The sequence below is a fragment of the Nerophis lumbriciformis genome, linkage group LG31 (assembly GCF_033978685.3).
Source record: "Nerophis lumbriciformis linkage group LG31, RoL_Nlum_v2.1, whole genome shotgun sequence".
In the NCBI taxonomy this organism is placed as follows: domain Eukaryota; kingdom Metazoa; phylum Chordata; class Actinopteri; order Syngnathiformes; family Syngnathidae; genus Nerophis; species Nerophis lumbriciformis.
Window position 1 is genome coordinate 20852525 of NC_084578.2, and position 25484 is coordinate 20878008.

Below are 25484 nucleotides of genomic sequence, written 5' to 3' on the forward strand. Positions count from 1 at the left end.
GGTATGACTTTAAACCATAACCAAGCGTGCATCAATGTTTCTCTTGTCTCAAAGTAGGTGTACTGTCACCACCTGTCACATCACGCCCTGACTTATTTGGAGTTTTTTGCTGTTTTCCTGTGTGTAGTGTTTTAGTTCTTGTTTTGCGCTCCTAATTTGGTGGCTTTTTCTCTTTTTTTGGTATTTTCCTGTAGCAGCTTCATGTCTTCCTTGACCGCTATTCCCCACACCTGCTTTGTTTTGGCAGCAATCAAGAATATTTCAGTTGTTTTTATCCTTCTTTGTGGGGACATTGTTGATTGTCATGTCATGTTCGGATGTACTTTGTGGACGCCGTCTTTGCTCCACAGTAAGTCTTTGCTGTCGTCCAGCATTTTGTTTTTGTTTACTTTGTAGCCAGTTCAGTTTTAGTTTTCTTCTGCATAGCCTTCCCTAAGCTTCAATGCCTTTTCTTAGGGGCACTCACCTTTTGTTTATTTTTGGTTTAAGCATTAGATACCTTTTTACCTGCACACAGCCTCCCGACATCTACAAAGCAATTAGCTACCGGCTGCCACCTACTGATATGGAAGAGTATTACACGGTTACTCTGCCGAGCTCTAGACAGCACCGACACTCAACAACAACACATAATGTGCAGACTATAATTACTGGTTTGCAAAAAATATTTTTAACCCAAATAGCTGAAACTAGATGATCTCCCACGGCACACCAGACTGTATCTCACGGCACACTAGTGTGCCGCGGCACAGTGGTTGAAAAATACTGATGTAGACCACAAGCAAGTGTGGTAAGTTTGAGTTTATTTCACTTCGGACATGCATACCAGGTTACACTGGAGCACAGGTTAACAGTTATACATCTCAACATGTGCGATACGAGTAGGAATAAGCAGACGTAATCAATGTACTGCCTTTTGGATGTTACGTGATTGACAGTGTGCGAGTGTGTGTTTGGGTTGGTCTTTATTCAGAATATGGAGATGTAATCTGAAAAAAAGAAAATAGAAAAGTCTATAAGTCGCACAGAGCCTGATCTACTAAGATCCAAATAACACACGCTAAAAAAGTGCAAACTATAAAATGATGTGTACTATAAGTGGGCGTGATTGGAATGAAAATGCCTACAAACTTACATCATCCATATCAAAGGGCAAAGTCTTGTTGAGCATATCAAACTCTCCTGGGGTCATTGGAGGGTCAGGTGACTCACAGGTAGGTGATGGGGCACTGAGCAGGGTTTGCAAAGAAAGATTGATTAAACAAATTGATAAAACAATTTTAAAAAAGTACCTCCGATCGTGTCATGAACTCACCGCATTTCAGAGATGGGGATCAGAGTGGACGGTATGTATGGATGCACTGAAAAATTCATAAAAACGTAGAGAATAATAAGAATTATAGTAAATGATAGAACATGGATAAAAAAATTACTGGATCTTATGCCTTCATTGGGTAGACGGTTGTAATGTTGTCCAAAGGCTTGGTCTTTGGGAATGTCAGGATAGAGGAACTTGAGGGGGTTCTTGGGGACAACCCCTGCTGAGATCACTTTGTAGTCCCTTATGATGTCAGGAAATGGGAGTGCATTCAGACGGCTTTTTGTGTACGGCTCCACAGAGTTGAAATTCACTTCTCCTGTTGGTGTAAAAAGTCACCATTACACCAGGTTTAACGCCTAGACGCAGTACTCCATTTGATTAAGAAGCAACGTATTAATCGCTTTACTGAGAGTCACTGTGAGACAAAAACATGACTGTACAGAGCTTTGTCATGTTTGCGCTTAATTTTTTTTCTATATTTATAACACTTCCCAGTGGTCTACTATATACATTGCAATCATACTTGCCAACCCTCCCGGATTTTCCGGGAGACTCAAGAAATTCAGCGCCTCTCCCGAAAACCTTTTCTCCCGAAAATCTCCTGAAATTCAGGCAGAGCTGGAGGCCACGCCCCCACCAGCTCCATGCAGACCTGAGTGACGTGTCGACAGCCTGTTTTCACGTCCGCTTTCCCACAATATAACAATCACGTTATAACTGTAGAATGATCGAGGGCGAGTTCTTGGTTTCTTATGTGGGTTTATTGTTAGGCAGTTTCATTAACGTCCTCCCAGCGCGGCAACAACACACAACAACAGCAGTCACGTTTTCGTCTACCGTAAAGCAGTTGGTCTGCCGTAAACAGCAATGTTGTGACACTCTTAAACAGGACAATACTGCCATCTACTGTACATGCATATGTGACAATAACATCTACAGCTTTTAGAGAGTGCAGTGCACAACTGCGCACACAACAAGGAGACGAAGCAGAATGCATCATCAGAGAGGGTGTTCAGCCTGGTTAGAAAAATAGTGACAGAGAATAGAACAAGGATGATTCAACCCTTAACTCAACAATGAGTAGATGAGTGTTATGTGTGCGTATATGTGTAAATAAATGAACACAGAAATTAAAGTATTTCTCTTATATATATATATATATATATATATATATATATATATATATATATATATATATATATATATATATATATATATATATATATATATATATATATGTATATATATATCATACTTGCCAACCTTGAGACCTCCGATTTCGGGAGGTGGGGGGTGGGGGGCGTAGTCAGGGGTGGGGCGGGGGGCGTGATTGGGGGCGTGGTTAAGATATATATATAAGAAATACTTGACTTTCAGTGAATTCTAGCTATATATATTTTTTATTTATTTATTACATATATATATATATATATATATATATAATATATATATAAAATAAATACTTGAATTTCAGTGTTCATTTATTTACACATATACACACACATAACACTCATCTACTCATTGTTGAGTTAAGGGTTGAATTGTCCATCCTTGTTCTATTCTCTGTCACTATTTCAGAACACACACATTATACAAATATACATTATAAAATCAATAAGAAAACGGGAGCTCTAATTTGGGAGTCTGAATTAGGATCAGAAGTTCCTATATAAACATTGCGCACTCACGTCGCCTTTTTGTATTGATTACTGCAGCTGTGCACTGGATTCATTCACAAATACAAACTACAACTCACAAACACTTTAGAGTTAGGCTCCACCATCAGAATGTGTACTTAAACTTATAAAGATCACATGGATATTATTCAGTGAGTTGATTCACCAAAACTAACCTGTTATACAGGAGGAAAAAGCACACAGGACGTTTCAATTGTTCACAGACTGGTCGCGCTCATCAGAATGACAAGACACTTGCGGTCTGCAGGTGATAGCATTCAATTGGGAAGAAACGCCCTACTGCCCCCTACTGACCAATGTGAATACTGATAAGTGTGTAATAGACAGCTCCAAAAACGAATTCAAACCACAAAATAAAATAAATAAATCAACACAAAAATGTGACACATTATGGGTGGGTCACATATGCATGTACAGTAGATGGCAGTATTGTCCTGTTTAAAAGTGTCACAACATTGCTGTTTACGGCAGACAAACTGCTTTACAGTAGACGAAAACTTGACTGCTGTTGTTGTGTGTTGTTGCCACGCTGGGAGGACGTTAATGAAACTGCCTAACAATAAACCCTTTTAAGAAACCAAGAACTCGCCCTCGATCATTAGCTGTTTATATTGTGGGAAAGCGGACGTGTGAACAGGCTGTCAACACGTCACTCAGGTCCGCATGGAGCTGGAGGGGGCGTGGCCTCCAGCTCCGCCTGAATTTTGGGAGAAAATTTGTCCCGGGAGGTTTTCGGAAGAGGCGCTGAATTTTGGGAGTCTCCCGGAAAATCCGGGAGGGTTGGCAAGTATGATATATATATATATAGCTAGAATTCACTGAAAGTCAAGTATTTCTTATATATATATATATATATATATATATATATATATATATATATATATATATATATATATATATATATATGAAAATACTTGACTTGGTGAATTCTAGCTGTAAATATACTCCCCCCCTCTTACCCACGCCCCCGCCCCATCCCGACCACGCCCCCCCACCCCCCCACCTCCCGAAATCGGAGGTCTCAAGGTTGGCAAGTATGCATGCAATGGTGGTTGTAGCTGTTGCTGAGAGTTTGCATGCTTTAAATATGTGTCATAAATAAATAAATATTAATAAATAAGTTAATGATGCAGAGTTATATAATATTATTACAAAATGTGTGATTGTAAAATCTCCTGAGCAAAATGTAAATGTATTGTTAAAGTTAAAGCAAAGTACCAATGATTGTCACACACACACTAGGAGTGGCGAAATTATTCTCTGCATTTGACCCATCACCCTTGATCACCCCCTGGGAGGTGAGGGGAGCAGTGAGCAGCAGCGGTGGCCGCGCCCGGGAATCATTTTTGGTGATTTAACCCCCAATTGCAACCCTTGATGCTGAGTGCCAAGCAGGGAGGTAATTGGTCCCATTTTTATAGTCTTTGGTATGACTCGGCCGGGGTTTGAACTCGTAACCTACCGATCTCAGGGTGGACACTCTAACCACTAGGCCAATGAGTAGGTCATAGGTCCTTGTGTTAATTGTGTTGCAAAGCGGAACGATTGTTGTGATGTTGCGACTCCACGGACAGTAAACAAGGCAGAACAGGCAAGAGGGGAGGGTGCTGGAGCACGTTGTCTTCAGCTCCTCAAAAGATTTAAGTGTATTCGATGATTTGTGCAAAATTTCAAGCAAGTGATTATTAGAACCTGATTTCGTTACAAGCAGCCAACGAGGTATTGTATTTTTGTAATTTAATTTCTTTCCGAGTGTTTATTGATGTGAAATCAAAGTTTGATGTACTGTATTGTACTGTAATTGTAAGTTCTCACAGCGTGTTGGCATGTTGGCGTGGATGGTGTATACAGCAAGAAGGAGGAGTCAATAAATGTCCGTTTTACAAAAAAGAACTTTCCTGTGTTGCCGTGTATCCAAAGGAGCTACGGTGGTGGTACTTTGGTCGAAATTTTGCATATGTTTTGTTTTATAGACCATCTTCAAGCTGCTTTTTTACTGTCTTTTAGGCCCCTTCTACACTAAGCCAGCTAAGGTTATCCAGGGCATCTCCCACCTAACCTTATCCTTGTCCACACACACACACAATGCCACCGTTTAAGACCCCCTCTGCCCTCCGTCCTCTGTCCGCCAGGGCAACGTAACCTAGTACGCATGCGGGGAAAAAATGTGCGCGTCATAGTCACCTTTGACCTGGAAGTGTATTCTTACCCTGTGTTTCAATGTAGACTATTGCCACATTTCTTTTAACAGTAAACCTTGTTTGCCTCACCACCAGCAGATGTTAGACTATTGTTGTGAATCACACCTGAGCCATCATACATGGTACATATCTTTAATGGACGTGTGAAAGTAAACAATGTGATAAAGAACATTTTACAACAACAACAGGACACTGGGCTTGTAAGCTGACATTGGCAGTCGTACTTGACGGCCGCAACCACTTCATGGCTTCACAATAGTTATAGTACAAAACTAGACGTTGAGTAATTGCTCGACATACATCGCGGACAATAACTGACAGTCTGCTTTGCCAGTCCAAACGCATTCGCTATTTTTCGTAGTCATCCCTTGTCCACGGGAGCCCTCATTATCGTTGTCTCGCCTTCAACAAATGGACAAAGTTTTTCACTAAGTAGAATCACAGCTGACCTGGACATTAGAATGTTCTCTTGCCGTTCCTCCGACACAACACACTCTGTGACAAACATATCCCACCAGGCTGCCGTTATCCAAAACCGTCGCTCAACATTGCTAAGTTGCCATCTGAGATGTGTTGTATCCGAAATAGCTGCAATCGCCAGTTTCCTTCTCTTAAAGGGGAACATTATCACAATTTCAGAAGGGTTAAAACCATTAAAAATCAGTTCCCAGTGGCTTATTTTATTTTTCGAAGTTTTTTTCAAAATTTTACCCATCCCGCAATATCCCTAAAAAAAGCTTCAAAGTGCCTGATTTTAACCATCGTTATAAACACCCGTCCATTTTCCTGTGACGTCACACAGTGATGCCAATACAAACAAACATGGCGGATAGAACAGCAAGGAATAGCGACATTAGCTCGGATTCAGACTCGGATTTCAGCGGCTTAAGCGATTCAACAGATTACGCATGTATTGAAACGGATGGTTGTAGTGTGGAGGCAGGTAGCGAAAACGAAATTGAAGAAGAAACTGAAGCTATTGAGCCATATCGGTTTGAACCGTATGCAAGCAAAACCGACGAAAACGACACGACAGCCAGCGACACGGGAGAAAGCGAGGACGAATTCGGCGATCGCCTTCTAACCAACAATTGGTATGTGTTTGTTTGGCATTAAAGGAAACTAACAACTATGAACTAGGTTTACAGCATATGAAATACATTTGGCAACAACATGCACTTTGAGAGTGCAGACAGCCCATTTCAGGCGCGCTAAGAACATATATTTTTCCATGATTTCAGCACTCAGGTTAACCATACCTAAATAGACACAAAATACTGCATTACACAAGACTACCCGAATGTACTCGAATGATTGAAAAAAATAAATGTTTTTAAGCTAAATTATTGGTAAACACAGTTTATGTATAATAATTTACGTAAAACCGCGAGTAATGAATAAAGTTTTCATCAATTAATATATTCTGTAGACATACCCTCATCCGCTCTCTTTTCCTGAAAGCTGATCTGTCCAGTTTTGGAGTTGATGTCAGCATCTGCTTTGAGTGTCGCAGGATATCCACACATTCTTGCCATCTCTGTCGTAGCATAGCTTTCGTCGGTAAAGTGTGCGGAACAAACGACTGACCATTTCGTCGGCTTTCCCCACAGCCCCGTATTTTGAACAAATTTCGTCCAATTTCTTGCCACTTTCGCATCTTTGGGCCACTGGTGCAACTTGAATCCGTCCCTGTTCATGTTGTTACACCCTCCGACAACACACCGACGAAAGTGAGAAAATGGCGGATTGCTTCTCGATGTGACGTCACAAGGCTCCGAGAGTGAATAATAGAAAGGCGTTTAACTCGCCAAAATTCACCCATTTAGAGTTCGGAAATCGGTTAAAAAAATATATGGTCTTTTTTCTGCAACATCAAGGTATATATTGACGCTTACATAGTTCTGGTGATAATGTTCCCCTTTAAGGTATTCATGTGTGATTTCCAAAAGCGCCTGTACATGGGGTCACCCATATCTGCAGTCCTCTCCAAGTTTCTCATAGTCATTCACATCGACGTCCCACTGGGTTATAAGTTTTTCCTTGCCCTTATGTGGGCTCTGAACCGAGGATGTCGTTGTGGCTTGTGCAGCCCTTTGAGACACTTGTGATTTAGGGCTATATAAATAAACATTGATTGATCGATTGATAGAAGAAGGAGAAACACGGGCATGTCTGGATGACTCGCCTCCATTTTTCTAGTGGTTGCCGCCGAGTTACCGAACGGGTTGTTATGAGGCTGGCTGTGGCGCGTTCTTTCTGGTGTCACTTCCTGTGTGGAGCGCTGTCTTTCTGGCGTCACTTCCTCTCCGAACTCAGTTTGTAAACAATCAATGAGTCCATACAAAGCTAAGAGTCGGAGATTCAAGAAATAGACGGCGCACTTACCGGTGTAAAAAATTGTCCGAGGAGTAGGCCCTTAAACAATGGGTTAGTGTGGCTGAAACGGGGCTTAGGCTAAATAATTATTCGTTTAGGGCAGGGGTGCTCACACTTTTTCTGCAGGCGAGCCACTTTTCAATTGATCAAGTCGTGGGGATCTACCTCATTCATATATATAATTTATATTTACTTATTTATGAAATATATGTTTTTGTAAACAAGGTAAAGGTGTTTAATGATAATGCAAGCATGTTTAACACATATAGTTAATATTGTTAATAAATTAAAGGTGTTTAATGATAATACAAGCATGTTTAATACATATAGTTAATATTGTTAACAAGTTAAAGGTGTTTAATGATAATACAAGCATGTTTAACACATAGTTAATATTGTTAACAAGTTAAAGGTGTTTAATGATAATACAAGCATGTTTAACACATATAGTTAATATTGTTAATAAGTTAAAGGTGTTTAAAGATAATGCAAGCATGTGTAACACATAGTTAATATTGTTAACAAGTTAAAGGTGTTTAATGATAATGCAAGCATGTTTAACACATATAGTTAATATTGTTAATAAATTAAAGGTGTTTAATGATAATACAAGAATGTTTAATATATATAGTTAATATTGTTAACAAGTTAAAGGTGTTTAAAGATAATACAAGCATGTTTAACACATATAGTTAATATTGTTAATAAGTTAAAAATGTTTAATGATAATACAAGCATGTTTAACACATAGTTAATATTGTTAATAAGTTAAAGGTGTTTAAAGATAATACAAGCATGTTTAACACATATAGTTAATATTGTTAACAGGTTAAAGGTGTTTAATGATAATACAAGCATGTTTAACACATATAGTTAATATTGTTAATAAGGTAAAGGTGTTTAAAGATAATACAAGCATGTTTAACACATATAGATTCCTTTCTTTCATGAAGACAAGAATATAAGTTGGTGTATTACCTGATTCTGATGACTTGCATTGATCAGACAGTGGTGCGGATAATGTCCGCATTTTCGAATGGAGGCGAAAAAAAGTCCTCCTTTCTGTCCAATACCACATGAAAGTGGTTGGTTTTTGGCATCTTATTTGTCCAGCTTCCATACTCCTTTGTATACACTTTACAAGAAATACATTGTCAGCAAACTCCGTAGCTTGCTAGCTTGTGCACGCCAGCTTTCTGAGACTCTTATTTTGTTAGCGCAGGCAGGATGAAGGAGAGCTTTTATTGTGCAACTGTGCAGTCGGTCTTTGGAGTTTTGACGACAGTTTTGTTAGCGCAGGCAGGATGAAGCAGAGCTTTTATTGTGCAATTGTGCAGTCGGTCTTTGGAGTTTTGACGACAGGTACGGCGCCAGAGTCTGTTGAAATAAAGTGTTTCTCGCCTTCCTGTCTGTAATTTTAATGAGCTGGCAGCAGCCAGCGTCATCTCAGAAGACCCTCGGGTGCCGTGAATGTCAATCAACTGACGAAAGTGACGTCATAGTGAAGATTTATGATCGCTCATTTTTAGGACTATTTTTTTAATGCCTGGCTGGCGATCGACTGACACACCCTCCGCGATCAACTGGTAGCTCGCGATCGACGTAATGAGCACCCCTGGTTTAGGGGGTTATCCAACTTAGTGTAGACATGCCCTTAGAATGTGCCGTTTTATGGGCGGTTTTATTTACATGCTAAGGTTGTCCAACATGCCGAGCCTTCTTCAACTGCGTCTCCACCCTGTCAGCCGTGTTGTAGTTTTAATTGCTTTTTATATCGAGTATACTGACAGATGTAAGTAAGAACTAAGCGTTACTTTTTTTTAGAAATGGCAACATCGGCGTATCTTAGCATGCATGTGCGAGCCATTTTCCCCCAGACAAAAATAAGAAACGTATTGACTACACCTTTAGACTACAACTGGATAAGAAAATGGCAGACTCGCGCAAATCTATTTAGGTGAACCTGTACCATATATGGAGATACCCTCTGACATTACTAAGAAAAAATATGTCGTTAAAGTCTCAAATTCCAAATATCTCGTTTGGCGCAAGTTTTGGAGAAAGCAAGATTTTTTTATAAGCCTCCATGGCTTGATTTCCCATTTTCAGGACAAAAACAGATACCACCAGTTAGGAAAAGTTGATTTTGTAGGAATCATCATGATCAGCGTTAAGTGTGTGTATGTGTGTTGTGTTCGAACCATTATCACTGTGTTGCACCCAGGTAAAGGTGATTCCTCCAAGATGGCTCTCACTGAAGCGCAGGAGGAAAGTGCCTGACTCTTTCTCCTTCAACAGAAACCGCTCCATCTCTTTGCTCACAAAACCCATGATGTAGCTGCATGGACAGAGATATAGGAAAACAAGCTTTACATCTATGTTTCCCTTTTTTAGTCATACAGTGGACTTGTAAAACAAAAACAGCTCATAGAGTAACAATTTGGAATTCAAACCTTTGGTTTCCTTGTACTCTCACTTCCCAGTCAAGGGTATTATTACAAGGCTATAGCTTTTTGTTCAGGCCCTTTTATGAGGTGATTAGTGATGACATGTGCAATAGTGAAGGTTATTTAGTAGGGGTGTATTGATTGATCGAAAGATCGATTTATATTCCTAAAATCGACCTGCTAGTTCACCTTCCAGAAGATATGTATCAATCGAACATTGATTTAAAAGTTATTTAATCAATTTTATCGATAGTAAAAAAAGAAAACATTGGATTTAAGAACAGCAGCGTTTATAAAAAGTTTTTTTAGCACTTTTAAAAAACAATTAAACACAGTAAACATTACATGAAGCGATCCAAGACGGCGTTTGTCAGAGGACAACGTCACGGAGATGTCCGAGTCAACTTTTACTTCTTATCCTCACCTTCTTGCGCAGAATCCAAAGGCCATACTCTGAAAAAGTTTTTTTTAATGATCGCGCAATCTTAATAAAGCTTAGAGAGTGCAGCAATTTCTGACTTTTTGACCCAGCTAAGCTGAAGTCCTTCTCTGAGCAAGCATGCTATGCTAACCAGACGCACAGCGCACAGAGAAACGAAAGCACGGCAGACGGGGAGGGGCTGACCATAGACTGCGGCGCATGGTTAGCAAAGGAAGGCTAACTCTTCCGATTATACTATGTTCAGTCTCTGGAAATTATGATTGAGGAACTTTAGCTTTAGCGGCAGGACTTGGGGAGGTGGAAAGGCTGCCCTTGTTAAACAAGCATGGCGCACGAACAGTAAGATGATTTCAAACTCTTGCTCTGAAAATGTGGAATATCTGACTTTGAAGTTTGCTAAAAGTTTGCTAAAAAGTTGCTAAACCTGTGATGATCTGTTACCCAGATTAGTTCAAGCCTCCCTTAGTTCTGTTTCAGCACCCCTGGGTTTGTGTTTCTTGGTTGTCATGGGTGCTGATTATTTTCCCCTTCCTCTGATTAGTGTTCGGAACGCTCACCTGCTCCCGGGCACTAATCAGAGAGCTATTTATTCCTGCCTTTCGCCACACTCGGTCTGGCTGTCTTGTTTGCTGTAAGCAACAAGTTTCGTTTGTGTATATCTTGCTTCTGGCGCCTATGCCTGTTTATCTTTTGATTCTTGTGCTAAGTTTCGCCTTAGCTCCCCGTGCTATCGGCACGCTTGATTTATGAGAATAAATCATTGTCTTACCTTCACATTGCCTCCGGAGTTCCTACTGCATCTTGGTAGAACGATCCGCGCAGTAAAATGCGACTCAAGCGTAACAAAACCGATTTTAACTCAGTGAATCGTTTCATGTCGTTCAATAAAAAAATAATATTGTCCCTGATCATATCGGCAACCACAGCTTGAATCGAATCGTTGTTAAACGAATCATTAAAACCCTATAATTTTGATAATGTATAGTAATTGGCTGTGTCTGCATGGGTATTTGTAATGAGCATAACTGTCAGTGATGGTACAGGCATTGTGGACTGAACCTCAAATTGCAGACATTTTAATGTGGGGAAAAAACAATAATTCATTAGGATAGCAAATAGATTTCATACTGGAGAGTTGACAATAATCTGGTGAAGGACTAAAATTGGCCCTATTGTGTGAATGTGAGTGTGAATGTTGTCTGTCTATCTGTGTTGGCCCTGCAATGAGGTGGCGACTTGTCCAGGGTGTACCCCGCCTTCCGCCCGAATGCAGCTGAGATAGGCTCCAGCACCCCCCGCGACCCCGAAAGGGACAAGCAGTAGGAAATGGATGGATGGAGGGTTATACATTGACGCAAATCCTCCAAGGAGTTGCCATCCCAGCCAGTGGTGATGGTGAACGATGGGGTAAAGGCAATGATTCTACATCAATTAGCTGCAATAAGGGAATGAAAAATGAGGGAACAGAAGTGATGATCTCTCATCAGGATAATTTTTTTAAGACTTCTCATCATGGCGCCGTTAAAATTACTGTTACATCCGGAAAGTATTCACAGCTCGTCACTTTTTCCACATTTTGTTACGTTACAGCCTTATTCCAAAGTGGAATTAGCTCATTGTTGGCCTCAACATTCTAGAGATTTCTTTAAAAATGTGCAAATTTAAAAAAATCAAACAGATTTGGAAGATGTTTTCGACCTTTGTTGAATCATAGTCAGGTTCAATGAATCCCTCCTCCCCAGTCTGTCTTTAATTTCTCCATTACAACTTCCTAAAGTATCCGTCCTGATGTGGACTCATCGCTACAGTCTTTCTTTGAGGCACGCTCAGATGTGGAATCATCAGATTGTTGTCAACTTTTCAAAGATGTCATTATTAAAGTAATATTGTGTTTTTTGTCTATGTTTAGACCTCCTGCTTCTGAGCACGTTTTTTCATGTGATTCACCTGTCTCCCTGCCAGAGTCCTCCTGCCTTGCAGTGTCTATCGAGGGTTCCCTCTGCCCCTATACACCAACTCTGACTCTAAGTACATTGTCTTTTTCCTTCACTGAAGTGTCTGCATACTGGAGTTCAGTCCAAGTTTCCAGTGCCACCCATTGACATTTCTGCTTTCAGTTAATGGGAAGTGTCTTACAATCTGTTGGACTAGTAATTGTATAACAGGAATTTTCTGGCACAATTGAGTTATTTGTAGATACAAAATAGATTTAAAAAAAAGCTTTTACTTTTCATTCCACACTGGCAGCAAGTGCTTCTTGATCAGCTCCAGGATCGAATCCAGCCATAACCAGAAACTAAATGATTTTCCTGCAATGCTCTCCTTGAAAAAGACGACAGCATATGTTACATAGACTGTATAAAATATATGCTAGTTGTATCAAACATTACACTCCCACATTGGCCTATGCAGGCATCCCAGACGCCAGCTATTTAGCGGAATACCACTATTCTTCTGGCCCAGTGATTCTCAAACTGTAGTGGTAGGGATGTTCCGATGCGGCACTTTTTGGAGGTATTGGTATAGGTGCGTATTTGTAACTAAATCTCCGATACCATTGGAATGGAAGACCATTGCACCAATGGAAGACTCAAGAATGCACTACAAAGCAAACATGACGGGAATGTAGCATTATTACAAACTTGAGCAGCCAACAACTCAAACGGCAACATGCAAACTTTGCAATATCTCTGTTTCGAGGGGTGAGACGAGGGATGTAACGGTAAACGGTATAATGATAAACCGACGGATGAGAATGATAATGATCAAATTCCCAACGGTTAGTAGTACCGTTTAAATTTTTAATTACCGAATTTTTTTATTTATTAATGCATTTTAGGCAACACTGCTTACTTCCTGGAAAGGGAGTCACAGCAGCGCTGGTGCATGCGTACTCGTATCGTTTGGCTTGAAAAAACATGGCGGAAAACAATTACACAGACTTTGCTACTGAGATTTCCCCTTGGGGTAAACAGAGCAGAGTGCTTTGTTCAACTTCATTTTCCCTTGCTTCATTTCCGTGGAGTCTCCGCATTCGTTAAAGAGTGTACTGCTGTTAGATGGCGACAGGTGTGGACAATATTGGAGACATACACATGCAGCACGGGATGTGTCGGGAACGTTTTACTGGGATGCTCACTCGTCCTTTATTTAATTGCAAACTTTATCAGTGTTCAAATAACATCAATACTAGCTAAATGTTTTGTCACCTCAACGAATTGAACGCATAATAATAATAATAATAATAATAATAATAATACCTGGGATTTTTATAGCGCTTTTCTAAGTACCCAAAGTCGCTTTACATGTAGAACCCATCATTCATTCACACCTGGTGGTGGTAAGCTACTTTCATAGCCACAGCTGCCCTGGGGTAGACTGACGGAAGCATGGCTGCAATTTGCGCCAACGGCCCCTCTGACCACCACCTATCATTCATCATTCAATTCACCGGTGTGAGTGGCACCGGGGGCAAAGGGTGAAGTGTCCCGCCCAAGGACACAACGGCAGCGATTTTCGGATGGTAAGAGGCGGGGAGCGAACCTGCAGGTTTCTGGCATGGTTGCTCTACCCACTACGCCATGCCGCCTCACACATGGCGTGAAGATTGTGTATTCGATGTGAGAGGTCTCACTTCTGTTTATTTTTGTTGGCCAAACTGTTGTACTGAATTCCTTGGTGTTGTTGACGAACAAAGCTTGTTTATTAAACTGTATCTTCATTAGCCAAACTGCTTTGAGTTTTATATTGATATCAAAAAGTAAACACCAGGTTTTTTTACATTACTTGTGGCTTTTTTTATGTCACAAAGGTATTACTTTAAAAACCATACATGTGACACAGCATTTTGTTAATGTTTCACTGTGCATAGTTAATTCCTAAATGACTTAGTTTTGCTCAAACTCTTAATTGATCTGTCTCGATACAGCATGTACATAAACCTCTCTCTATCAAAATGTAAAGATATAGATAAAGCCATCATGTAATGAGTAAAAATACTATTAATGAACAAAAACAAATACTTGTCTAGAAATATATGGATAATGTTTATCTATAGCCTTTTTATTAGACATCACAAATTACATGATAGCATGGCATTCACACCCCACCCCGACTCTGCATTACCTAACATAATCAATAATCATGATCTCAATATTGATAAAAAAAAAAAGTATCTTAATTATTATTTTGGCAAGAATTGTGAAGCCCTACGTATAAGACTACATATCATACATTAACACTATTTTTATCTGTATGGACAAAAAGTGCAGTTAGGTCTCATGGCCATCAGGTGCCACCTTGCAAAATGATTACAGTTGTTTTTATTTATTTTTTATCTTTTATGTCCAGAAAGTGCTATCTTGCACAATTTTCACATTTATTTTATTTACTTATCTTATTTTTTTTCTACCATATTACTTTGTTTATAACGCTTGTGTCGCTTTTATATGCATATTCAATTTCTACTTGAGGTACATGAAACTGTTTTTTTCTACAATAATAATTCTTCTGCACAGGAAATAATTTTGAATGTTTTGTTTGTGGGTTTTTTTTAAATAAAACTTGGTTAAAAGATTTCAGTATAAGTACCTTTTAAAAGCACATTTAAAATACAGCAATAATAATGATAACTGTAAAAATGCTGGTCACAATAACCGGGATAAGAAATGTTCATACCGTGACATCCCTATATGAGACACATGTAGTACGTTTAATTACAAGCACACAATGAAGTTAACGACACGGGACAAAAAAAAAAAAAAACACTGACAGATTAATTCCAGCGGAAAGAGAAGTTTTCACGAGAATCCCAACATAGAGTCGACATTTGCGGAAAGGGGAACATTATCACAATTTCAGAATGGTTAAAACCATTAAAAATCAGTTTCCAGTGGCTTATTATATTTTTCGAAGTTTTTTTCAAAATTTTACCCATCACGCAATATCCCTAAAAAAAGCTTCAAAGTGCCTGATTTTAACCATCGTTATAAACACCCGTCCATTTTCCTGTGACGTCACATAGTGAAGCCAATACAAACAAACATGGCGGAAAGAAAAGCAAGCTATAGCGACATTAGCTCGGATTCAGACTCGGATTTCAGCGGCTTAAGCGATTCAACAGATTACGACTGTATTGAAACGGATGGTTGTAGTGTGGAGGCAGGTAGCGAAAACGAAATTGAAGAAGAAACTGAAGCTATTGAGCCATATCGGTTTGAATCGTATGCAAGCGAAACCGACAAAAACGACACGACAGCCAGCGACACGGGAGAAAGCGAGGACGAATTCAGCGATCGCCTTCTAACCAACGATTGCTATGTGTTTGTTTGGCATTAAAGGAAACTAACAACTATGAAGTAGGTTTACAGTATATGAAATATATTTGGCAACAACATGCACTTTGAGAGTGCAGACAGCCCAATTTTCATCAATTAATATATTCTGTAGACATACCCTCATCCGTGCTCTTTTCCTGAAAGCTGATCTGTCCAGTTTTGGAGTTGATGTCAGCAGGCCAGGGAAGCTAGGGTCGATAGGGGGTTTAGCTCGCTCGTCTGCGGGAACAAACTGCCGCCATTGTTTGCCCTGCTACCGAGGTTTTGTCCCTGAATTGCTCACACACTCCGGCAGATTCAATGGGGGTCTGGCGGCAGATTTCTTTGACTTTATCGTTGGAAATGCATCTGCTTTGAGTGTCGCAGGATATCCACACATTCTTGCCATCTCTGTCGTAGCATAGCTTTTGTCGGTAAAGTGTGCGGAACAAACGTCCAATTTCTTGCCACTTTCTCATCTTTGGGCCACTGGTGCAACTTGAATCCGTCCCTGTTCGTGTTGTTACACCCTCCGACAACACACCGACGAGGCATGATGTCTCTAAGGTACGGAAAACAGTCGAAAAAACTGAAAATAACAGAGCTGATTTGACTCGGTGTTTGAGAAAATGGCGGATTGCTTCCCGATGTGACGCCACGTTGTGATGTCATCGCTCCGAGAGCGAATATTAGAAAAGCGTTTAATTCGCCAAAATTCACCCATTTAGAGTTTGGAAATCGGTTAAAAAAATATATGGTCTTTTTTCTGCAACATCAAGGTATATATTGACGCTTACATAGGTCTGGTGAAAATGTTCCCCTTTAAACTAATTGAATTCATTGTATTGGATGGTCAACAGCTATCAGCGGTCAAGAATGTGGGATTTTTCCGCTTGCATGGTCGTGTATACAAGACCAAATCAGTCTCTAAAAGAGTGTTAGCGAACTCGTCTCCACAAAAGTATAAGGCACGGACTTATAACAGCTTCACGACAAAATATTTGGAGCAGTAACTTCATGTCTTTATCAGTGATTATCTTAACAGCACATTGGGTTTGCCGGGGAGCTATAGCATCTAATACAGTGGTTCTCCAAGTTTTTCTTCACCAAGTCGCACCATAATGACCAACATTTATATACAGTAATGTAGTAGGCCTATGTATTCATTAAATACAAGCCAGGGGTTTTATTTAACAAGTATATTTAATGTTTTTGGCCACTGTAACATTACACACAGTTTGGACGATAACACACCTTCGGATATTTAATTAGGTGATTATTTGGCGTACCATTCACAGTTTGAGAATCACTGATCTAATAAATAGAAACCATTGATGAGTTTTCTTTCATTTTTACATAATTTCTTTGTAGGAAATGCCTTCCAGAGTATCTTAGAGATGGTAAAATGTCTTCAACTTTAGGAGGCAATGCTCCCTGAACTCCCAAAAAGGGCACTATGTGAACTACGGTTGATATTTCTCAATTCCTTTATTATTTTTCTTACCTCTCTGGGATACCTGCCTATGGTTCATTGATGCCTGAAAGTGTCATATCTTTTATAGGAGATTGACTTTTTGAAACTTACCTTACAAAACTTAGACCAGTGGACTTGATCATTATTTGAGGCATGTAGACCTATGGACAGGTTTTAAGAAATGATACAAATTACTGGCAGACGGATGAATCTTTCAAATCTCAAAAGGGTTATTTCATTTTAGTTTTTTTAAGTTTCAATGCCGAAACCACCGTGTACATTGTCACAATATAGTACAATCCTACCAAGAAGCTTTTCTTTCAACATTGTTAGCTGGTCCTTGTTTAGGCCCCGACCAGTATTGGTGGAGAACTGCCAGCTGAGGACCTCTGAGAGCAGGGACCATGTGGCTCGGGGCGGATTGCCGAGGAAGGCCAAGTTCTGTGAAAGAATATCGGGCAAAATCGGTTATCAAAAATAATTACCTGTAGATAATATGCCTAATGAAATAAATAACTACACAACAAGTAAAATGCTGCATTAAGTACTCCTGGGCCCGGGCTGATCTAAAGTGGTATTAGAACTGGAAAGTGCACATATAAGAGAAATATGGAACCACATCTAATGGGTAATAACTTCTGGCAGTTGTGGCATGGTATCCAGATCCTCACAAACTACAAGAGCACCAACACTCCCACCATCAGCGTTGACAACTCACTGGCGGCAGAAACGAACAGTTTCTTTGCATGCTTTGAGTACTTTAGAGCATCGGTGCCCCCGCCAGCACATAGCAGCATCTCACTGACCCCATATGAGCAGAGGACTATGCCGGGCAGACCAAAGGAAATCCGTCAGACCCGACGATGTGTCTGGAAGTGTACTCGCCAGTACAGTGTACTGTAAGTGTACCTACTGATCAACTCTCAGGAATCCTGACCAAAGTCTTCAACCGCTTCTTGACTAAAGCCGCAACCTGCCTGAAAACAGCCACCATCATCTCTATCATCAAAGCATTAAAAAAGGGCAACATCAGAAACTATAGAGTAGACCCATCATCCTAACACCAGTGGTGATGAAGTGCTTTTAGAGGCTGGTAATGCAACATGTCAAGTCTCCCAGCTGCATTTGATCCCCAACAATTCACTTACAGAATCAACCGCTCCACTGAGTTTGCCATTGCCCTCACACAACACACCGCCCTGAGATACCTGGAACATTCGGGAAACTGTAAGACTCCTCTAATAGGCTACAGCTCAGCATTCAAAACCATAGAACTGGATTGAATTAGAATGGTGTACATTTCTTATTGCTGCCAACATTTCCACTTAGTAAGTGTGCTGTGTATTTATAATAATAATAGTCATTTTATTTCAGACCCAGGTAGGATCCATATCACAGAAGAAAATACATAAAACAATATAACCCAAATAAAAGAAATACAAGCAGAAATTTAAAAAAAAAACACTCCACAATATTCAATGTCCAGCATATAGGCTTACTCGCCAATGGTTCCACAGACCGGATGAAAATCTGACAGAACTGCGAGTCGGGTTAGTCAGACCATTAATGACATTGTTGTCTGACTTAGCTAACCTATACATGAACCTGTACATGAGATGACGTAAAGTGGCAGAGCAGGTGGGGACCCCAATACTGACAAACATTTGGCTTGCACTGCAGCGCCTTGAAGCTCTTAGAAGCAGTCTCATGCTGTAATTGTAAGCCACTATGAGCTTCTTAACACTGGCTTGTTTAAACCGACACCACAGGTGGGCAGTATACAGTGGTGTGCAATATGCTTTAAATAGTGTGATCTTCACAGAAACTGAGCACATACTGAACTTCGACACAGCATGTTTGCTTGAGCATGTAAATTCCGTCGCTGTTTGTAAATATCTTTGTCATCAGACAGGTCATTCGTAATAATATGTCCCAGATAATTCATTTCACTGCACACACTAAGTGCAGAACCAGATAGAGAAAAGTCAGGAAAGGCTGACTGTCTTCTCTACGTCTAACTATCATGGTCTTGCTCTTCTTAGCATTGTATATGATGTTAAAATCACTACCATACTGTGTGCATATTTTCAGAAGCTGTTGAAGACCAGCATACGATTATTTAATACCAATGTTTTTATTACCAATTTCTTTTTGAAAACATTCTTGGAGATCGCCTCAATTTCGTTGTATATGTTGTGGTTGACAAGACATTGTATGAACATCAGGGGCAGTGCCTCTGGATTGTCAGACTTTGGTGGTGGTTCCTCTATTTAAAAAGGGGAAGTGGAGGGTGTGTTCCAATTATCGTGGGTTCACACTCCTCAGCCTTTCAGGTAAGGTCTGTCAGGTGTACTGTAGAGGAGGCTACGTTGGATAGTCGAACCTCGGATTCAGGAGGAGCAGTGTGGTTTTCGTTTTGGTCGTGGAACTGTGGACCAACTCTATACTTTCGGCAGGATCCCTCAGGGTGCATGAGAGTTTGCCCTGTGGACTTGGAGAAGGCATTCGACCGCGTCCCACGGTAAGTCCTGTGGGGAGTACTTAAGGAGTACGGGGTATGATCAGTGTCAAGGGTTGGTGCGCATTGCTGGGAGTAAGTCGGACCCGTTTCCAGTAAGGTTTGGACTGTGCCAGGGCTGTCCTTTGTCACAGATTCTGTATACAATTTTTACGGACAGAATTTCTAGGCGCAGTCAGGGCGTTGAGGGGATCCGATTTGGTGGCTACAGGATTAGGTCTCTGCTTTTTAAGGATGATGTGGTCCTGCTGGCTTCATCTGACCAGGATCTTCAGCTCTCACTGGATTGGTTCGCAGCTGAGTGTGAAACGACTGGGATGAAAATCAACACTTCCATGTCCATGTCCGTGGTTCTCGCCAAGTAAAGGATGGAGTACCATCTCCGGGCTAGGGAGGAGATCCTGCCCTAAGTGGAGGAGTTCAAGTACCTCGGGGTCTTGTTCCCGAGTGAGGGAAGAGTGAATCGTGAGATTGACAGGTGAGATCGACAGGTTCATACACCGCATTGTTGATTCTGAAGGCCTCTGGCAGATTTCGTACAGCATGGCAACATAAGCTCGCTGAATTCTGATTGGATACAAACTAAAACTAAAAACAACAGCACTGGACCGAGCATAAAATGACATGAAGAGAATAAAAAATGGAATATGAATACTTTTAGATATTTAGGGAAAGTAAATTAAAAAATAATTTTATCTTTAATTATGATCATGATTTCTGGTTATGTTAGGCCAGCAGAGAAGGCCTTGCTGGCCCTGACGGCACACCACTGCTGCTGTAGTAGTTTTGGAAAGTTATTATAATTTGTGTTACTTTGTTGGCATTGTTGATCTGAAACCGAGGATGTAGAGATGAAAGGTGGCATGCAGGTAAAATATTTTAAAGATGAAAAAAATGGTAGCACCAGCGTGTTAGATGAAGCAAAATTCCACAGGTAAGTCCAATAAACTACACTAACAAAGAGCCAAACAGGAACCAAGGCAGAGGAAAAAAAAAACTTATCAGCAGAGAGCATCTTGAGGACCAAGGAACACCTTGTACAGCCATAGGTGGATTAATGAACGGGCCTACCGGGCCCAGGCCCAGGGGGCCAGAGGCCCCAAGGGGCCAGGCCAACTTGGCCCCGCGGCCACGACCCACAGAGGGTCATAGGCCCCAAAGGGCCAGGCCAACTTGGCCCCGCGGCTGCGACCCACAGAAGGCCAGAGGCCCCAAGGGGCCAGGTCAACTTGGCCCCGCGGCCACGATCCATAGAGGGTAAGAGCCAGGTCAACTTGGCCCCGCGGCCGCGACCCACAGAGGGCCTGAGGCCCCAAGGGGTCAGGCCAACTTGGCCCCGCGGCCACGATCCGCCCCTGTGTACAGCATGACATGGAGCTGCACTAAGCATGAACACAGTCAAGCAATGCATTCCTGACCAACAACGCTGGCTTAAGAAGTCACAAAATTAGCGACTCGGGACAGGTGTGTCTCCTGATTGCCAGTCAGGAAACAGTGCACAGGCAAAGGTAAAGTGTCTGACAGTGGGCACAAACAGGAAGTGGAATGAGGAATACGATTGCTGGAGAGGAACAAATTTCCAAAACCCAGGAAAACCAAAAAAAATGTCATTAGCTGTTATGACAATATTACATATAAAATAGTATGTTTGCTCACCTTTGGCTCATCAGTCAAAAGATTATACCACATTATAGAGGCCCAGGCACCAGGCAGCTGGCATCCATTAGAAATGACCACCAGTGGCAGGGAACATGTCTGGAAGCATTTTTCGTGAATGCAATATTATTAGGGAGTACAGTATGCCAAAATCTAGCAAGTAATCAAAAACAAATTATTAACCAGTTCCTTACCTCCAAATCAATGTTAAGGCCCTGAACTGTAAAGTATGCCTCAAAACATAGAGTGTGAAGTTCTTCTGTAACCGACAGCAGATTCTGAAATGTAAAATTCAAATCAAAATACTTTCACATTCGTTTTCAAACTGACCTTTATAGGATTTTCTGTTGTTCTAAAGACACGTAGTCCATCCAGAAAGTACACCTTTTCCAATTGTATCATTTCAAAATGGAATACATAGTTGTTTTCCTCAAAATTCTAGTGTCAGAACTGCTGTCTTTATAAGATAGGGAAGTTTGATTTTCCACCGCCAAAACAATACCATCCATTGTAACAAGTTACACATATCAAAATGTCTACGTCTGGGTGAAAGAGAAGACATTTCACTTTTCACATAATGGAGTACAATGCAATGTGTTGAAAGTGTGAGCAATCATCGCCGCTAAAAGCAGAACTAACTTGAAGGCAAGTCACACAATAAGTAGGCCAAAACTAATACAGTAATACCTTGTTTATTGCTGTTGATTTGTTCCGGACCTGACCGTGGTGAATTATTTTCTGCGAAGTAGTAATTAATTATTACAAATCGAATATTTTCATATGCATTGCATTAAAAAAAACCACAAGGGAAATTGTTGAACAATTTCCCTTGTGGATCATTAAAGTTTGTCTAAGTCTAAGTCTAAAACTGTTAATAACATTCTTTCTATGTTTTTTCACAATGACATTACACCTACATAGTCACCTTTACACTGCTTTAATCCAATACATAAATGCAGACTGAGGCTGAGCCAATCAGCGGCCACGGCACTGAAAAACGCTCTTATTAGTTGATTCTACTGTAGTATCAACATTATTGGTTCATTTGGAAAATGTTATGGCCAAGAAATAAGTTGCTGAATGTGATAGAGTGGCTCAAACAAATATTTCCACAGATGAAAACAGCGAATGTATAGTATGCGGCCTTTTCGCTCCTATTTCACTTTACTTTCTGCTAGGAATATGCTTGTCATGTGAAACCCAGCAATAGCTTAGTTTTGCTAAGTTTCGACACATCTGCTGTGCTCTTTACAAAACACAGGATAAGTTGTAAATTCCTTTGTGCTGGCACATACTTGAGAGTGTTTGGTGATGACTGGTGGAATGGTGGATGGGTGCTTTGCAATTTGGACGCATCATCAGTAGTGTGCCCCTGGGTCAATGGGCGTTTCGGCCTTATCACTAGACGCCCTCTCCAGGGGTGGCCAGCCACAGGGTGATCGGCTCAGGGCTTGCGTCAATCCCAATTAATCATGAGTTGCTTGGTGTTGAGCAGCAGACTTCTCATGGGACTAGAGCGTCCTTTTCCCTGAGTCAAGCCTAAGCTGACAGCATACCTCCTGGCTTGCTACTTGGGGGCCCAGCAGGGGTCTTTCCTTCTCATGAACAGCCACTGGCTGCCTCTTTCGGCTGCCTCCGATGCAGCTTTGATGGCTATACGCAGGCGTTGGCCTCGGACTCCCAGGTCTACAAGCAATTTGGTGGTAGATCTCACAACAAAGCTTCTGCAGCCCACCTCTACTGGACGAACCTCAGTGTTCCAGCCACGATGTTATGCTTCGGCTGCAAGCTCGGCATAGCGTTGGTGTTTTTGCTCATAAGCCTCATCCACTGAGTCCTCCTAGGGTACTGTGAGTTCGATGATGAAAACCTTTTTTTGTGAAGGGGACCAGAGCACCACGTCCGGTCTCAGGGTGGTCACAGCAATCTCCGGAGGAAACGCAAGCTGCCGAGATCAACCAGCATCCTCCAGTCGTGGGCTGAGCATAGCTGGCCTCGCTCAGGTGGTATGGAGCCGCTCCTGACTACCTTAGCCCCTCCGCGGACAAAGGTAATGGCCTGCTGGTGGTTGGCTATTACCAGCAGATTTGGTCACATTTTCAGTAGACCCATAAAAAATTCATAAAAGAACCAAACTTCATGAATTTTTTTTGTGACCAACAAGTATGTGCTCCAACCACTCTATCACAAAAAAATAAGAGTTGTCGAAATTATTGGAAAATCAAGACAACCATGACATTATGTTCTTTACAAGTGTATGTAAACTTTTGATCGCGACTGTATATATATTTAGTCGAGGTTACTGTGGTTTATCCGTTAAACAGTGCTCAATACCGGGGTAGAGCGGATTATACGTTAGGTCAGGAAAAAACACGGAGGCTATTTTATTCCTACAAGCGTGTGTCGCAGATTTCCCTATGTTTCCTGACCTAATGTATATACATATATATATACATATGCGTATATATATATATGCACATATATATAATCTGTCTCATTGCAGATTAGACAAACTGCCTTTTCCTTACACTGAACAAAAAAAGTCATGTGTCCACTGATGTTTAAAAACTCTACACCCGGAGTCTGTTTTACGTTTCCCCAACGATTTCGCCATTATTTTCCCTTGTGCACTAATTGACTTAAAGAGCGCGCACTTGCCACGCGCTCGGCATTAGCTTGATGACGTCTCGTTATCGATGGAAAAATGCATTTTTAGACAATATGATTTGCCTGAGCGGCTCGGAGACCCCGAAAGTAACAAGCGGTAGAAAATGAATTGATGGATGGGCTAAAAAGGACAGATTAAAAAAATTATAATTTACAAGAAAACTGGATGCACTTAATTTAAATTTTGAGGTTCATGACAGAGAGTGGGAATACATTCCAAGATAATATTTTTTCATTACATTTGCAAACATTTATAAAAAAAAATATTCTGTCATAATGTTGTGTGTCCAATTTTGGGGAGAAAAAAATCATGTATTCCATTTTTGAATAAGTGTGTAACATATCCAAATGGGGGAAAGGTGAATACAATGTATGCTTTCAGAACAACAGGAAAAAAATTAACACTTGAAAATTGTGCTCTGTACCTCAGTCCCCTTTGGGGTGCTGGAGTTTTTCTTCTCTTTCAGCTGCTGCAATTTAGAAATATCAACACAAACACTGGTTCAAGTTACATACCAAGCATGCAGTGGCATGTAGAGAAAATGTTTCAGAATAGATAGAATAATAGAATGATTTAGAATAAATAAAATCACATACCAAGTGTCTAAATTCCACTGAAAGGCAGCCATTGGAGTAGTCCTCAATATCCATGGCTTTTGTGTTATTGGTCAGGATAAAAAACTGACGGCTTCTAAGGTTAAAAAGAAAGTAAAACAACAAAATCATAATTCTGTTTTCGCCCAATTCTCCCATGTGCTTAAATTTTAAAAAGTTGCACGCATTCTGTTTCTCGACTACCTCGACCTAAAGGGGAATTGGAATTGTGCCTATCATTCATGATCCTTATGTAAAACAAGAACTTGTTTTTCTTTTTTTATGCCTTCTAAATGGTAAATAAACATTAGCAAAAATCAGCTAACAATGAGGGCAATGTGAGTTTCTCTATTCAACCCTCTAAATAACTATCCAAAAAGTTAAATTGTAAGTCCCAACAATAGTCACACACACACTAGGTGTGGTGAAATTATCCTCTGCATTTGACCCATCCCCTTGTTCACCCACTGGGAGGTGAGGGGAGCAGTGAGCAGCAGCGGTGGCCACGCTCAGGAATCATTTGGTGATTTAACGCCCAATTCCAACCCTTGATGCTGAGTGCCAAGCAGTGAGGCAATGGGTCCCATTTTTATAGTCTTTGGTATGACTCGGCCAGGGTTTGAACTCATGATCTTCCAGTCTCAGGGCGGACACTCTAACCACTGAGCAGGCTGGCAACAATGCTCCATTTACATTTCGTGACTTGAACATTAACCAAGTCTTAGCGATATTGTTATTATAAGCGCTAACGTGTTTTTAGTGGCAAACTGATCAGA

The 25484-nt window shown here is 40.8% G+C and overlaps 1 protein-coding gene across 2 annotated transcripts in view; it reads right to left on the reverse strand.

Moving 5' to 3' along the window:
- Nucleotides 1-786: 786 nt before the first annotated feature.
- Nucleotides 787-25484, reverse strand: part of stat4 (signal transducer and activator of transcription 4) — a 53941-nt gene continuing 29243 nt past the window's right edge. For both annotated transcript variants that reach the window (XM_061926486.2, XM_061926485.2), the window contains 12 exons: nt 24712-24805; nt 24540-24584; nt 21642-21725; nt 21448-21546; nt 17579-17714; nt 17385-17434; nt 12712-12806; nt 9797-9933; nt 1446-1637; nt 1316-1361; nt 1136-1229; nt 787-989 (listed from right to left, as the gene is read on the reverse strand). In XM_061926486.2, coding sequence (XP_061782470.1) covers nt 966-989; nt 1136-1229; nt 1316-1361; nt 1446-1637; nt 9797-9933; nt 12712-12806; nt 17385-17434; nt 17579-17714; nt 21448-21546; nt 21642-21725; nt 24540-24584; nt 24712-24805 — 1096 coding nt within the window. In that variant the 3' untranslated portion in view covers nt 787-965. The remainder of the gene's footprint in view (nt 990-1135; nt 1230-1315; nt 1362-1445; nt 1638-9796; nt 9934-12711; nt 12807-17384; nt 17435-17578; nt 17715-21447; nt 21547-21641; nt 21726-24539; nt 24585-24711; nt 24806-25484) is intronic.